General features: G+C 46.0%; 1 protein-coding gene across 1 annotated transcript in view; it reads right to left on the reverse strand.

The window, feature by feature from the left end:
• Nucleotides 1-17,631, reverse strand: part of LOC126267900 (uncharacterized) — a 1,063,720-nt gene that overhangs the window by 926,128 nt on the left and 119,961 nt on the right. Inside the window, exons 4-5 of the mRNA XM_049973211.1 lie at nucleotides 3,501-3,564; nucleotides 3,348-3,437 (exon numbers count right to left, since the gene is read on the reverse strand). Coding sequence (XP_049829168.1) covers nucleotides 3,348-3,437; nucleotides 3,501-3,564 — 154 coding nt within the window. The remainder of the gene's footprint in view (nucleotides 1-3,347; nucleotides 3,438-3,500; nucleotides 3,565-17,631) is intronic.

Consider the following 17,631-nt stretch of genomic DNA (forward strand, 5'->3'; position numbering starts at 1 on the left):
TAATGTTGTGCAGTATGTAACGAACGTCACTGTGTAGTTAGAGACTGCGACGTGATGGCGTCCTGGTCGCCAGTTAAGGCTTCGCAATCCAAATGGTGACTGCGTCCTCTATTTTCACTTGTTGAGCATATAAGGTAGCATGAATTTTCCTGGCCCGTTACTCAAAGAGCTCGAAACAGAGGCTCCATTCTCGTTGTTGGCAGAGTCGGCTAACGTCCGCTGCCGAGTGGTTTTTAGATATCCGTTCACTGCTCAGAATTGTCAATAGTTGGATGGTGGCAGCCGAAGCAAGAGGTCGCGAATGTGATGTCGAAGGATAGGAACTTCGTAAGGTGTGGTAATTGTTCACAGATGTATTTATCAAAGTATTAAGTGCATTACGACGTTACACAGTATGATCAGTATTATCACACAGAACTGTCAGATATTGGTCTACACAGATGGAATGTTGTGTGATATTGCATGTACTGTGACAAGAAGTGCAGCATTAAATAAATGATAGCAATCTGTAGAACATATATACGTGCTATTTATTGAGAAGAAGACTCATATTTTCCTACAGTCATAACAGTTACAGCTCCATTTTATAAAGGGAGATATGACGGAGTGTGATCTCATGCAGCGAGAGGGAATTTCAACTTTAGAAGGCGTCACTTGAGGTACAGAACTGTTGACGTGTTCCTGATACTGAGTACACAAAAACAGCCCTCAGTTGTAAGGGCAGGCTGTTAATCTCACACACTGGGGCACGGCTTTTAGAGCAGAGACGTTTTAAATAGGGCTGTTTTGATACTTTTAATCAGACACTATACGTAGTGACGGGCGGAATGTACGTTACGAATGTCGTCCCACGCTAACATCCTTGTGCAACACGAGCGGCTCATTGGTGAAAGAGAATAAATTTCTCGGGTTTCCTGCAGAGACGGATAATAGCTACATCACGGTGTGGGAGGAAATAGCGCGGCAAGTGCAAATGCTCTCCAAAGTTGAGGCATAACTGTGCTGGCAAAACGTTTCTCTTGCAGACCGGTTCAAGGTGAAGTTCTAGCGGTATATGTCGCATTCGGTGGAGTGAAATGGTGCCACCGGTTTGACCGAGGCGGCCCAGATGTGGGTGGTACTGATCTGCAAGTGCATATGTCGCACCAACCTGTTTCCATGTTTTAGGCAAGCGGGGAGAATAACTGAGGTAAAGGCATTTCTCCATGGTGAGGCTGTGCACGCAGCGACTCTTGAATGGCTCCGTGAAGAAAGGGCGGATTTCAATCGTCGGCCAATTGAATGATTCCGACTGTACCGAATGTTGTTTGTGGAGATTTGGTGATTATGTTGAAAAATAGTGTAATGTATCAGTGTCACGTCGAAGGTAAGTGCAGCAGTCAACAAAAGTTACTTGGCCTTTAATAATGACGTGTTAATTTAATTTATTTATTTATTTATTGTTCCGTGGGACCAAATTAAGGAGAAGTCTCCATGGTCATGGAACAAGTCAATACATGAAATTATAACACGATATTAGAAACAGATAAAATGAAATATGAAAAACATATTCAGGTGACAAGTTAGTTTAAATAAAGAAAATCAACAATGTAAAACAGGAATTTGCTTAATTTTTTTTAGATCTTCCAGGAGCTCCTCGACAGAATAGGAGTCAGCTATGAGGAAACTCTTCAGTTTAGACTTAAAAGAGTTTGGGCTACTGCTTAGATTTTTGAGTTCTTGTGGTAGCTTATTGAAAATGGATGCAGCAGAATACTGCACTCCTTTCTGCACAAGAGTCAAGCAAGTGCATTCCACATGCAGATTGGATTTCTGTCTGGTATTAACTGAGTGAAAGCTGCTAACTCTTGGGAATAGGCTTATATTGCAAACATCAAACGACATTAAAGAAAATATATACTGTGAGCGCAATGTCAGAATTCCCAGACTATTGAATAGGGGTAACCCACCTTCTGAAGTGACCTCGTGTATAAGCAAAATAAATACAACCAGCATTGCGTTCTAGTTCTTTCTGCATTACCTCACGCGTCGATATCCAGTATCGGCAGTTTCAACCCACCCGACCCCACATACGTCTGAATAACCTCTGCTGTACCCACAGCCACACCGCGTCCAGTAGTTTGCTTGATACTGCTGTACACGTCATCTCCTTCGGTGTACGTCACGCGACAGCTATTGACTGGACACTCTCCACTCCCCTCTGACCCTCTTCCTCCATCTACTGCTAACTTACGCTTTTCTCTTCCCATCTGTGTTTCGATGAACGACTCTTACCGAGCGAGATGGCGCAGTATGTAGCACGCTGGACTCGCCTTTCTGGAGGACGACGGTTCAGATCCGCAGCCGACCTTTGCAATTTGGGTTTCCCGTGATTTTCCTGAATTGCTCCAGGCAAATGTTGGACTTGTTCTTTTGAAAGGGCACCACCGTCTTGCTTGCCCATCCATGCAACAACTTGCGCCCAATCTGTAATGGGCACCATATCGACGAGACGTTAAACCCTAATATTCCTTCCTTCCTTTTCAACGACTCTTCCTTGCGGACAATTTTCACTGTATACTGCAATTGCCAGCCAAGATATTTCCCTCATTCTTACTATTTCCACTATTTCTCTTTCCTCTCCTCTCCTTAGAGGTACTTCTTCATTCGACGTTCTGTCCGTTCATGTCAGTTTCTCCATTTTCGTCCACAACCACGCTTCAAAGTACCCAATAACTTTTTCTTTTTGGCTGTCGGTGATTCTCTGCCATATAGTACTACCCTCTAGATCAAGGGTTCCCAAGAAAAAGTTTCTCGAGGACCTCCTCATAGAGCATGATGGGTCCTTGTCATATCACAGTATCAAGTACATAAAAAAAGCCAAATTAAGAGTCTTTTTATACGTTTTCTATTTTTGGTACCTGGAAAAACATTGACATATTCATGATTGAAAAATCAGCTGCAAAGAGGGAGCGAGCGCACTCTAACGACATACAGCAGAACTATTTGCCTCTGTCTAATTCTAGTTTTGCTCTAGGAAGACGCTAGGCGCAGAAGTTAGCTTTCGCTAAAGTTCTGCTCATGTAGGAAGCGACCAAAACAAAAAGATCTGTTATCATACTAAATATATTTAAAATATTTTTCATTCCAATAGAATGTTGAGGACCCCTCTGGCATAGCTCGCGGACCCCCGGGGCTCCGCGGACCACCTGTTGGGAACCACTGCTCTAGATAAACGCTTGGCGAACGTCTTTCTCTCGTCTGCGTGTACTTATTTCAGTCGCGTAGTTTTGCCCTTAGAGGAGGGGGGTGTGCCTCTTGGAGCCGTGCTGGCGGCTGTGTTGGCGGCTGCAGGCTGGGCCACCCACCTGTGCGTGCGGCTGCGTCCTGGCGCAGGCGTCGACGGCGGCGGCCGAGCCGTCCCAGAAGGCGTCGGGGCGCAGCAGCAGCACGCGGGCCTCCGCCCCCAGCGCCGCCGCGACGCGCCGCGCCCACGCGCGGGCCACGCCCCCCGCCCCCGCCGCCGCCCCCGCGCGCCGCGTCGCGTCCACCAGCGCCGTCACGCCGTGACGCCTCGTCTCCGCGCTGCAACACACCATAGGGTCACCACTGCAGCCAGCAACGACGAAAAGATTTCTTTACAGTTTTACGCCTCTAACTTGCCCGTAGCACTTTATACACGCTTGTTTCTTTTAGCTTGTACTTACATGCTATATTTCACAAATACTGTACAACTGAATGGGGACACTGTAATACCCATTTCGATGCTCTTAACTTCACTTATTTAAAATGTTAAACGAAATTATTTTTATTACGAAATAATACCTCCGTAATTAACAACACGACATACGGCTACAAAGATATTATGTCGCTGGTGCCAGTGTACGTCCCAGATCTTCATTTAGATTCCTTATTTAGTTATCAGTCGCCTCCATGGTCTATACACACCAGTACGAATTCCGGGTGCTGTTTCTGAAACTGTTACTTTATTATGTCGGAAGATATCAGATTCTTGATCCTTGACTCAATACTCGATTTTCAAAAAAGTATTTGAACTGCAACGTCAAGCAAAGGTAAAAGATACTTTTCTCATTTCGTAGTCTGATCAAGACCCACTGATAAATTAACTCTCTTCTACGTTTACGAGTGAGCGACGTCCACATAGTAAGTCGCTGCAAACAGGTATTACCTATTTTATGAAGTTACTTGTATGTTCATTCATGCTCAGACACATAGTATGAAACTGCGTGTGTAGTAAAGGATATGAAGTCGTAAACGACATTCAAACGACATACTGAGAGTATGTCAACATACAACACATACACTCCTAGAAATGGAAAAAAGAACACATTGACACCGGTGTGTCAGACCCACCATACTTGCTCCGGACACTGCGAGAGGGCTGTACAAGCAATGATCACACGCACGGCACAGCGGACACACCAGGAACCGCAGTGTTGGCCGTCGAATGGCGCTAGCTGCGCAGCATTTGTGCACCGCCGCCGTCAGTGTCAGCCAGTTTGCCGTGGCATACGGAGCTCCATCGCAGTCTTTAACACTGGTAGCATGCCGCGATAGCGTGGACGTGAACCGTATGTGCAGTTGACGGACTTTGAGCGAGGGCGTATAGTGGGCATGCGGGAGGCCGGGTGGACGTACCGCCGAATTACTCAACACGTGGGGCGTGAGGTCTCCACAGTACATCGATGTTGTCGCCAGTGGTCGGCGGAAGGTGCACGTGCCCGTCGACCTGGGACCGGACCGCAGCGACGCACGGATGCACGCCAAGACCGTAGGATCCTACGCAGTGCCGTAGGGGACCGCACCGCCACTTCCCAGCAAATTAGGGACATTGTTGCTCCTGGGGTATCGGCGAGGACCATTCGCAACCGTCTCCATGAAGCTGGGCTACGGTCCCGCACACCGTTAGGCCGTCTTCCTCTCACGCCCCAACATCGTGCAGCCCGCCTCCAGTGGTGTCGCGACAGGCGTGAATGGAGGGACGAATGGAGACGTGTCGTCTTCAGCGATGGGAGTCGCTTCTGCCTTGGTGCCAATAATGGTCGTATGCGTGTTTGGCGCCGTGCAGGTGAGCGCCACAATCAGGACTGCATACGACCGAGGCACACAGGGCCAACACCCGGCATCATGGTGTGGGTAGCGATCTCCTACACTGGCCGCACACCTCTGGTGATCGTCGAGGGGACACTGAATAGTGCACGGTACATCCAAACCGTCATCGAACCCATCGTTTTACCATTCCTAGACCGGCAAGGGAACTTGCTGTTCCGACAGGACAATGCACGTCCGCATGTATCCCGTGCCACCCAACGTGCTCTAGAAGGTGTAGGTCAACTACCGTGGCCAGCAAGATCTCCGGATCTGTCCCCCATTGAGCATGTTTTGGACTGGATGAAGCGTCGTCTCAGGCGGTCTGCACGTCCAGCACGAACGCTGGTCCAATTGAGGCGCCAGGTGGAAATGGCATGGTAAGCCGTTCCACAGGACTACATCCAGCATCTCTACGATCGTCTCCATGGGAGAATAGCAGCCTGCATTGCTGCGAAAGGTGGATATACACTGTACTAGTGCCGACATTGTGGATGCTCTGTTGCCTGTGTCTATGTGCCTGTGGTTCTGTCAGTGTGAGCATGTGATGTATCTGACCCCAGGAATGTGTCAATAAAGTTTCCCCTTCCTGGGACAATGAATTCACGGTGTTCTTATTTCAATTTCCAGGAGTGTATAATGGTGCACACTAAAATAAATAAACCTTTCTCAATAGGGACAGATCTCGATCCATAAGCTCAGTGGCACACCCAGCAAGTACATCTCACCACACTCCAAAGGTATCAATAAGTAAACACCGTTTAACTGTAAATCACCTAATGCCGATAAATATTTTTAAATTAAAGTGGCTGAGCCTGAAAAATTATTTTCAAACTTTAAGGGTATAGGCGCAGACCTCAACAAAATCCATACCACATGAATAAATTTAAAAATAGCTATTACTGCGGATATTCGTGGATATCTGCCGATCTCTGACAGGCCATCAACACCAATGCTGGCAATCAGTATAGCACTTACTTCTGCCAGCGATCACAGGGAGGTATTTCGCGCATAGTTCTCCTCTCCACAGGTGTACCACAGTGTTCAAACTGGGTGACTGTGTGGAGAGGGAGTTGACATTCATCTGTATCCTCATCACTTTAGCCGTTAACGAACCAAGCTATGTGAATGGACACTTTGTTTGATGATATTATTGTTGAGGAGCAACAGCTAAATCATGAAATGTGCCAGGAATGTATATATAATTCTCAATATTAATGCGTTCTTGGAATATGAAAATTAACCAACAGAAAGCGTTGAAACAGCTGAAGCAAAATGCCCCATCTCCGTATTTACTATCTCGCTTCTCAATTTCAACTCTCGTTTCTGAACTTTAAACCTTCAGTGTAGTCACCGGTGAAATGAATAACCCGCATTCGTGCTGGCTCCTGCGGCAGTTCGTATGAATGTAATTTTCTAGGTAGTATACAAAATAACTTTTGGGCAGAGAAATAAATAAATCTGATGTTGTAATACGTGGTAATCCAGATATTATGTTTTGAAGTATTTCACTGTTTTATTAACATCATGCACTAAGATACCTGAAAGCATTCTATTTGTATTTGTGAGAGATTAATGGTCTATTTTGTTGAGGCAGTTCAAATGCACAAATGTGTGTGAAATCGTATGAGACTTAACTGCTAAGGTTATCAGTCCCTAAGCTTACACACTATTTAACCTAAATTATCCTAAGGACAACACACGCACCCACGCCCGAGGGAGGACTCGAACCTCCACCGGGACCAGCCACACAGTCCATGACTGCAGCGCCTGGGACCGCTCGGCTACTTGCGCGCGGCGTTGAGGCAGTCACAGACGGATAAGTCAAATGTATAAATGACATGGAAGTAAAAGACATAATGCAGTTCGTTTAGAAACGGCGAAGTGAAAGAAAGCAAAATTTAACTCAGTACAACACGCAAGGAATAAACCCACAGCGTCCTACAGTTACGTGAGCTTCCGTTGCAGCAGTTCTAGCGATAATGTATTCTCGTACGAAATTTTTCCTGCGCCTAGCTAAGAAGTGCGCTATTGTATCACTATTTCCATGTAGATGTTTCAAATTCTGTTATATTTTTACCCTATTCTGGTACTGTGTGCAGGGTCATTTTCGTACACTCATTTTCTGAATAGGTCGTAGATTTTGCGTACTGTGGGAAAGAACGTGTCTACATCTACATCTACATTTATACTCCGCAAGCCACCCAAAGGTGTGTGGCTGAGGGCACTTTACGTGCCACTGTCGTTACCTCCCTTTCCTGTTCCAGTTGCGTATGGTTCGCCGGAAGAACGACTGCCGGAAAGCCTCCGTGCGCGCTCGAACCTTTCTAATTTTACATTCGTGATCTCCTCGGCAGGTATAAGTAGGGGGAAGCAATATATTCGATACCTGATCCAGAAACGCACCTCTCGAAACCTGGACAGCACACCGCTACACAGCGATGCAGTGCGCCTCTCTTGCAGAGTCTGCCACTTAGGTTTGCTAAACATATCCGTAACGCTATCACGCTTACTAGATGACCCTGTGACGAAACGCGCCGCTCTTCTTTGGATCTTCTCTATCTCCTCTGTCAACCCGACCTTGTACGGATCCCACACTGATGAGCAATAATAAAGTATAGGTGGAACGAGTGTTTTGTAAGCCACCTCATTTGTTGATGGACTACATTTTCTAAGGACTCTCCCAATGAATCTCAACGTGGTATCCGCCTTACCAACAATTAATTTTATATGATCATTCCACTTCAAATCAATCCGCACGCATACTCCAAGATATTTTACAGAAGTAACTGCTACCAGCGTTTGTTCCGCTATCATATAATCATACAGTAAAGGAATTTCGTGGGACAGCACGCCTATCCGCAGAACAAAGGATAAGCGCAGAAAACCGCAGCCCCTCCAGGTGGCGCGACCCGTCAACCGCAAGAATGTGAGGCGGCTGCGGACGGCGGAGGATCGGAGAGAGCTGGCAGCGGCCACTCGCCCCATCAAAGGCCCGCTGGGCGCAGATCTGCATTTCTGCAGTGGACCAGCAGGCTCCGCGACGGGATGTATTCCTTCTGAGGCTGGAAGCTGGCGCTGTTGCAACGTCACCCATTTCACGGCATTCCAACAGATGCCGCGCTTGGCTGCTGTGGTCTTGGCTCAGGATTGTCCTAGCTGATTGCGCTTCTGTCACTTTTGGAACTCAATACATCAGCGAGTCTGAGTGGCATGAATCAAACAAGGACCTCGGTACGTTTCCGGATGTATGTGGCAGCAGATGCAAGACACTATGGTTCTGTGTCGCACATGGGACACATCGACTGGGAAATCGTAACCAGTTACGCTTAGTGGTGGGAGCTGGAAACTTACGCGGATAGTCCGCGCTCCACGTTCCGTTCTCGGCTGGCGGTCTCGTGTCGATGCATCACACGGTCAGGTGGATGCGCGTGATTCCGTGCAGTCCGGCGAATGCAGAGTTATGTGCACTACGCTCTCTGCACTGTGCTCTGAGTCAGTTGGTTGGTTGATTTCAGGGTAGGGGTCCAAACAGAGTGGTCATCAGTCCCATTGGATTAGGGAAGGATGGGGAAGGAAGTCAGGCGTGCCGGCCGCGGTGGCCATCGGCTCTAGGTGCCACAGTCCGGAACCGCGCGACTGCTACTGTCGCAGGTTCGATTCCTGCCTCGGGCATGGATGTGTGTGATGTCCTTAGGTTAGTTAGGTTTAATTAGTTCTAAGTTCTAGGGGACTGATGACCTCAGCTGTTAAGTCCCATAGTGCTCAGAGCCATTTTTTGAAGTCGGTCGTGTCCTTTCAGAGGATCCATCGCGGCACTGGCAGAACCGATCTGGGGAAGTCGCGGACAACCTAAGTCAGGAGGGTCGGACGCAGAGTTACTAAACAGAGCCTTCCGGAATCCCTTCACAAAAGAAGACAAAGTAAATATTCTAGAATTCGAATCGAGAACAGCTGCCAACATGAGTAACTTAGAAAAAAATATCCTCGGACTAGTGAAGCAACTTAAATCACTTAATAAAAGCAAATCTTCTGGTCCAGACTGTAAACCAATTAGGTTCCTTTCGGAGTATACTGATGCATTAGCTCCATACTTAACAATCATATACAACCGTTCGCTCGACGAAAGATCCGTACCCAAAGACTGGAAAGTTGCACAGCTCACACCAATATTCAAGAAGGTGGTAGGAGTAATCCACTAAATTACAGGGCCATATCGTTAACGTCGATATGCAGCAGGATTTTAGAACATATATTCTGTTCGAACATTATGAATTACCGCGAAGAAAACGGTTTATTGATACACAGTCAACATGGGTTTAGAAAACATCGTTCCTGTGAAGCACAACTGTCTCTTTATTCACATGAAGTAGTGAGTGCTATTGACAAGGGATTTCAGATCGATTCCGTATTTCTGGATTTCCGGAAGACTTTTGACATTGTACCTCACAAGCGGCTCGTAGTGAATTTCCGTGCTTATGGAATATCGTCTCACGTATGTGACTGGATTTGTGATTTCCTGTCAGAGAGGTCACAATTGACGGAAAGTAATCGAGTAAAACGGAAGTGACTTCTGGCGTTCCCAAAGGTAGTGTTAGAAGCCCTTATCTATGTAAACAATTTGGCAGACAGTGAGAGCAGCTGTCTTCGGTTGTTTGCAGATGACGCTGTCGTTTATCGACTAATAATGTCATCAGAAGATCAAAACAAACTGCAAAACGATTTAGAAAATATTTCGGAATGGTGCGAATAGTGGCAGCTGACCCTAAATAACGAAAAGTGTGAGGTCATCCACACGAGTGCTGTAAGCAACTCGTTAAACATCGGTTACGCGATAAATCAGTCAAATCTAAAGGCCGTAAATTCAACTAAATACCTAGGAATAACAATTACGAAAAATTTAAAATGGAAGGAAAACGTAGAAAATGTTGTGGGGAAGGTTAACCAAAGATTGCGTTTTATTGGCAGGACACTTAGAAAATGTCCGTCGTCTTTTAGAATACTGTTGGGCGGTGTGGGATCCAAAAAGTTCAAAGAACGGCAGCAAGTTTTGTATTATAGCGAAATATGGGAGAGAGTGTCACAGAAATGATACAGGATTTGGGCTGGAAATCATTAAAAGAAAGGCGTTTTTCGTTGCGACGGAATCTTCTCACAAAATTCCAATCACCAACTTCCTCCTCCGAATGCGAAAATATTTTGTTGACATCGACCTACATAGGGAGGAACGATCAAAAAGATAAAATAAGGAAAATCAGAGCTGGTACGGAAAGATATAGGTGTTCATTCTTTCCGCGCGCTACACGAGATTGGAATAATAGAGAACTGTGAAGGTGGTTTGATGAACCCTCTGACAGGCACTTAAATGCGATTTGCAGAGTATCCATGTAGATATAGATGTAGATAAACGGTCGTCCTCCCGAATGCGAGTCTAGTGAGCTAACCACTGTGCCACCTCGCTCGATCATCGTTCTGTCTGATAGCACGCATAGAGTTGAGGCCTCTGCAACTAAAAGTCAATTCAGCCTATCTGATATACAAATAGAGAAATTCCACGCGCGAGAGAGGGTTAGGGTGCATCCTATAGTGGAACAAGATGTACGAAAGGTGCGTCCGTCACACTGTATTCCAATTCGCGTAACGACGAAAACAAGTTTTATAGATATTTTCGACGCGCTTTTCGGTAGAGTACAAGACAGTCTGACAAGTGGAAACTGATAGAACGAGTAAGAGTAAGCTTAACAATATGAATAACTCTACGGAAAACTATTGTTTGAAATAATACATTTAATAGCTCAAAGTTTTGATGCAACTATGTATTCAGCTGAAGCCCTATAATAATTATATATTTCACAAGATGTTGTAGACATTGAATGGGTCGCAGCGTAATGCCGAGTCGAAACTTCCATGTGAACGGACAGATTGTCAGGATGTTGTATAGATTGGTGAGGATTCTGTTGGTATACTGAAGGTGTAGCGTCGGTGAAAGAGGTCTGTGGAAAGAGATGTATGATGAAACTGCGGGTAGGGGGGGGGGGGGGGGTACGTTTAAGTGACGCTGGTTAGTGAGCAGCTGAAGTACTTGTAACACCGAAAATGCAGATAAAATACCTTCTGCACCATCCAAATTTTTCGCCGTTTAATATACATTGGTAACTTGGACTACAGTTCTCATTCTGAATATGTAAGCTTTATTACAGAAACTATATTTTATACGTAATCGATGTAACAGTGTACTTATTTCTGACTCTGTATGAGTGATTGTAATTACACACAACATAAAAAGTTTTGCATCACCTCGGTTACGAGAGTTCCGGAACTTGTTCCAAAACTGGAATAGAGATCAACATAAACATAATTTCCGTCCTTTGTATTGCTCATGAAAACGACACATTGCATGTTATACCACCATCCAACGAGGTCTTCAGAGGTGGTGGTCCAGACTGCTGTACTCTAATACCCAGTAGCACGTCGTCTTGCATTAATGCATGCCTGTATTAGTCGTACCATACTACCCAGAAGTTTATCAATGCACTGTTCGTCCAGGTTGTCCCACTCCTCAACGGCGATTCGGAGTAGATTGCTCAGAGTGGTTGGTGGGCCACGTTGTCCATAAATAGCCCTTTGCAATCTATCCCAGGCATGTTCCACAGGGTTCATGTCTGGAGAACATCCTGGCCACTCTAGTCGAGCGATGTTGAAGGAAGTCACTCACAAGAAAAGATAAATTGGTAAGAGATGGATCGGATCCCCCGTGGTACACAAAACAGGTCCGAACGCTGTTACAGAGGCAACGGGAAAAGCATGCGAAGTTCAGAAGAACGCGAAATCCCGAAGATTGGCTAAAATTTACAGACGCGCGAAATTTGGCACGGACTTCAATGCGAGATGCCTTTAATAGGTTCCACAACGAAACATTGTCTCGAAATTTGGTAGAAAATCCGAAGAAATTCTGGTCGTATGTAAAGTACACAAGCGGCAAGACGCAGTCAATACCTTCGCTGCGCAGTGCCGATGGTACTGTTACCGACGACTGTGCCGCTAAAGCTGAGTTACTGAACGCAGTTTTCCGAAATTCCTTCACCAGGGCAGACGAATGGAATATTCCAGAATTTGAAACACGAACATCTGCTAGCATGAGTTTCTTAGAAGTAGATACCTTAGGGGTTGCGAAGTAAATTGCTTGATACGGGCAAGTCTTCAGGTTCAGATTGTATACCGATTAGGTTCCTTTCAGATTACGCTGATGCAATAGCTCCCTACTTAGCACTCATATACAACCGCTCGTTCACCGATAGATCTGTACCTACAGATTGGAAAATTGCGCAGGTCGCACCAGTGTTTAAGAAGAGTAGTAGGAGTAATCCATCGAACTACAGACCTATATCATTGATGTCGGTTTGCAGTAGGGTTTTAGAGCATATACTGTATTCAAACATTATGAATCACCTCGAAGGGAACGATCTATTGATACGTAATCACCATGGCTTCAGAAAACATCGCTCTTGTGCAACGCAGCTAGTTCTTTATTCGCACGAAGTAATGGTCGCTATCGACAGGGGATCTCAAGTTGATTCCGTATTTCTAAATTTCCGGAAAGCTTTTGACACCGTCCACAAGCGACTTCTAATCAAGCTGCGGGCCTATGGGGTATAGTCTCAGTTGTGCGACTGGATTCGTGATTTCCTGTCAGGAAGGTCGCAGTTCGTAGTAATAGACGGCAAATCATCGAGTAAAACTGAAGTGATATCAGGTGTTCCCCAGGGAAGCGTCCTGGGACCACTGCTGTTCCGGATCCATATAAATGACCTGGGTGACAATCTGAGCAGTTCCCTTAGGCTGTTCGCAGACGATGCTGTAATTTACCGTCTAGTAAGGTCATCCGAAGAACAGTATCAGTTGCAAAGCTATTTAGAAAAGATTGCTGTATGGTGAGGCAGGTGGCAGTCGACGCTAAATAACGAAAAGTGCGAGGTGATCCACACGAGTTCCAAAAGAAATCCGTTGGAATTCGATTACTCGATAAATAGTACAGTTCTCAAGGCTGTCAATTCAACTAAGTACCTGGGTGTTAAAATTATGAACAACTTCAGTTGGAAAGACCACATAGATAATATTGTGGGGAAGGCGAGCCAAAGGTTGCATTTCATTGGTAGGACACTTAGAAGGTGCAACAAGTCCACTAAAGAGACAGCTTACACTACACTCGTTCGTCCTCTGTTAGAATATTGCTGCGCGGTGTGGGATCCTTACCAGGTGGGATTGACGGAGGACATCGAAAGGGTGCAAAAAAGGGCAGCTCGTTTTGTATTATCACGTAATAGGGGAGACAGTATGGCAGATATGATACGCGAATTGGGATGGAAGTCATTAAAGCAAAGACGTTTTTCATCGCGGCGAGATCTTTTTACAAAATTTCAGTCACCGACTTTCTCTTCCTAATGCGAAAATATTTTGTTGAGCCCAACCTACATAGGTAGGAATGATCATCAAAATAAAATACGAGAAATCAGAGCTCGAACAGAAAGGTTTAGGTGTTCGTTTTTCCCGCGTGCTGTTAGGGAGTGGAATGGTAGAGAGATAGTATGATTGTGGTTCGATGAACCCTCTGCCAAGCACTTAAATGTGAATTGCAGAGTAGTCATGTAGATGGGAATGATGGGGACGCGAATCGCCGTCCATGAAGACGAATGCCTCGCCAATATGCTGCCGATATGGTTACACTATCGGTCGGAGGACGGCATTCACGTATGATACAGCCGTTACGGCGCCTTTCATGACCACCAGCGGCGTACGTCGGCTCCATATAATGCCACCCCAGAACAGCATGGATCCTCCACCTTGCTGCACTCGCTGGACAGTGTGTCTAAGGCGTTAATCCTGATTGAGTTGCCTCCTGACACGTCTCCGACGATTGTCTGTTTGAAGGCATAAGTGACACTCATTAGTGAAGAGAACGTGATGCCAATCCTGAGCGGTCCATGCGGATGTTGTTGGGCCCATCTGTACCGTGCTGCATGGTGTCGTGGTTGCAAAGATGGGCCTCGCCATGGACATGGGGAGTGAAGTTGCACATCATGCAGCCTATTGTTAACAGTTTGAGTCGTAACAAGACGTCCTGTGGCTACACGAAAAGCATTATTCAACGTGGTGGCGTTGCTGTCAGGGTTTCGTCGAGCCATAATCCGTAGGCAGCGGCCATCCACTGCAGTACTAGCCCTTAGGCGCTTTGAGCGAGGCATGCCATCGACAGTTCCTGTCTCTCTGTATCCCTCCCCACGTCCGAACAATATCGCTTTGGTTCACTCCTAGTCGCCTGGACACTTCCCTTGTTGAGAGCCCTTCCTGACACAAAGTAACAATGGGGATGCGATATAAATGCGATATAGACCATCTAGGCGTGGTTGAACTACAGACGACACGAGCCGCCTATCTCCTTCCTGGTGGAATGACTGGAGGTGATCAACTGTCGGACCCCCTCCGTCTAATAGGCGCTGTTCGCACATGGTTGTTTACATCTTTGGGCAGGTTTAGTGACATCTCTGAACCGTCAAAGGGACTGTTTCTGTGACAAAATATCCACATTCAACGTCTGTCTTCAGGAGTTCTGGGAACAGCGTTGATTCAAAACTTTTATTGATGTGTGTATAATGAACATATTGTAAATTGTTGGGTATTATCCAAGCGACGAAATGGCAGTAGCTGTGCCGCTCTTTATATTTGGATATGGAGAGTCTCTGTGATGCTGCGAGCAGAAAGGAAGCATAGCAGCTTGAGTCATGAAAGAGTGCGGCAGTTGGGCGCTACCGCAGACGCGGTGTGCAGCTATGCTCGCCACAGTGTAGGCGCGCCTGATTTGTTAACCCGCGAGTGTTGAGAGCACGGTAGTAGTGGACATATGGAGGAAGCTGCAGTTCCAACTACTTACTGCCTGTCCCATAATTATCCGTGGCTCTGGAGACGGCTCAGGGCTCTAAGCCAGCAGCACTAACAGAATCAGCTCTGCACTGTCGTCCGTTACGTTCTTCGTCATGCGCACAGCTATAACACCGTAAGACTGTTAAGTGAAAAACTGTAAGCTTTTACCCAGAGGCATTTCTTTCACAAGGTATCATTAACGTGAAAAATAACCTTTGATAGCTGAAATTTGTGAGGGTAATTTTGTTCTCAGACATTATTACCAAGCAGGGTCCCTCTCCTTTCCAGGCAATCACCGAATATGGTAAAATTATGAAAATTGATTAATTATTTACTGACAGTTTTGTGTGTTTGCTAGTGACCAGTCTCAGTCTATATTTTCTGCCTCAGTAACTGGTCAGTCTTGCATTGTATAACACAGGCTTAACTAATCTGCAATTTTCAGTTCTAACCTGATTCAGTTAAAGCAATGTAAAATATCACTGGCAAAAGCGATAACTAAAGATACAGCACAAATTAAGTTCGCACAATTTCATTTATTCTGTACTTAGCTTAGCGAGTGACTTCTTCTGGCTTGGTATGTATTTTATTGTTGTTATATTGAAAGTAAAATCAGCTGTTCCTTTGCTTAAAGAGAATTCAATTCAGTCTTTCAATAATCAAAAGTAAATTGCTCGCCCTTTCCTAAATTTTTCCCTACGCTACACTGTGATTACTGAAAGTAATTTATTTAACATAACAAAGTTTTAGTTATATTTATTTAACCAGTAACTCTATTTAACATTATTTTCAAAATTAAGTATTTTAGAATAAGTAATGGCAAACTCAGTGCTTTCTGATCCATTTATTTTCTCGTGAACTGTGGAAAAGCGTGACAACCTTCTGCAGCTACGCTACTGATTATTTTCGCCATCACCTTTCTTAAGAGTCTGGACATTCATTGCCCTAGCAGGCTGTTGACCTTTTACTTATCCCCTTTATAGCTAATCAGTGTTTTCTTTGAATTATCAGTAATTTTTATAGTACATATTACGTGGTGCGCTTCGGTGCTTAGATTCGGTCGGACATCGTCGACTTGTACTTCAGAGGGTTCGTCTTGTTTTCTCCGAGGACAGACACAATTGTTATAATCTTTTATCTTGAACGACCGATTTTGAGACAAAGTTACTTTCTGTTGGCGCCTCAAGAAGATGATCAAGAAAGTATAACTGATCATGCTAAATATATTTTGGTACCTTAGATGCTGCTGATCCGGAACACTTTTGTTTCATTTTGCTGCATCATTTATAATAGGCATCCTGTGCAGTTTTACGTCTCGTGTGGACATTATCAACTAAAATAACGGGAACAAAGTCTATAACTCTTTTATTACTGAGGACACGTAGGGGCCAACGACCGTTATCTTAACAAATATTCATGTAAGGCTTTAGTGACAGCTTGGCAGACTTAATATGTAAAATTACTTCTACTTTCTTCTGTCAATGTACATAAGTATCAAATACACTCCTGGAAACTGAAATAAGAACACCGTGAATTCATTGTCCCAGGAAGGGGAAACTTTATTGACACATTCTTGCGGTCAGATACATCACATGATCACACTGACAGAACCACAGGCACATAGACACAGGTAACAGAGCATGCACAATGTCGGCACTAGTACAATGTATATCAACCTTTCGCAGCAATGCAGGCTGCTATTCTCTCATGGAGACGATCGTAGAGATGCTGGATGTAGTTCTGTGGAACGGCTTGCCATGCCATTTCCACCTGGCGCATCAGTTGGACCAGCGTTCGTGCTGGACGTGCAGACCGCGTGAGACGACGCTTCATCCAGTCCCAAACATGCTCAATGGGGGACAGATCCGGAGATCTTGCTGGCCAGGGTAGTTGACTTACACCTTCTAGAGCACGTTGGGTGGCACGGGATACATGCGGACGTGTATTGTCCTGTTGGAACAGCAAGTTCCCTTGCCGGTCTAGGAATGGTAGAACGATGGGTTCGATGACGGTTTGGATGTACCGTGCACTATTTAGTGTCCCCTCGACGATCACTAGAGATGTACGGCCAGTGTAGGAGATCGCTCCCTATACCATGATGACGGGTGTTGGCCCTGTGTGCCTCGGTCGTATGCAGTCCTGATTGTGGCGCTCACCTGCACGGCGCCAAATACGCATACGACCATCATTGGCACCACGGCAGAAGCGACTCTCATCGCTGAAGACGACACGTCTCCATTCGTCCCTCCATTCACGCCTGTCGCGACACCACTGGAGGCGGGCTGCACGATGTTGGGGCGTGAGCGGAAGACGGCGCAACGGTGTGCGGGACCGTAGCCCAGCTTCATGGAGATGGTTGCGAATGGTCCTCGCCGATACCCCAGGAGCAACAGTGTCCCTAATTTGCTGGGAAGTGGCGATGCGGTCCCCTACGGCACTGCGTAGGATCCTATTGTCTTGGCGTGCATCCGTGCGTCGCTGCCGTCCGGTCCCAGGTCGACGGGCACGTGCACCTTCCGCCGACCACTGGCGACAACATCGATGTACTGTGGAGACCTCACGCCCCACGTGTTGAGCAATTCGGCGGTACGTCCACCCGGCCTCCCGCATGCCCACTATACGCCC

This window comes from Schistocerca gregaria, chromosome 4, assembly GCF_023897955.1.
Source record: "Schistocerca gregaria isolate iqSchGreg1 chromosome 4, iqSchGreg1.2, whole genome shotgun sequence".
Taxonomy (NCBI): domain Eukaryota; kingdom Metazoa; phylum Arthropoda; class Insecta; order Orthoptera; family Acrididae; genus Schistocerca; species Schistocerca gregaria.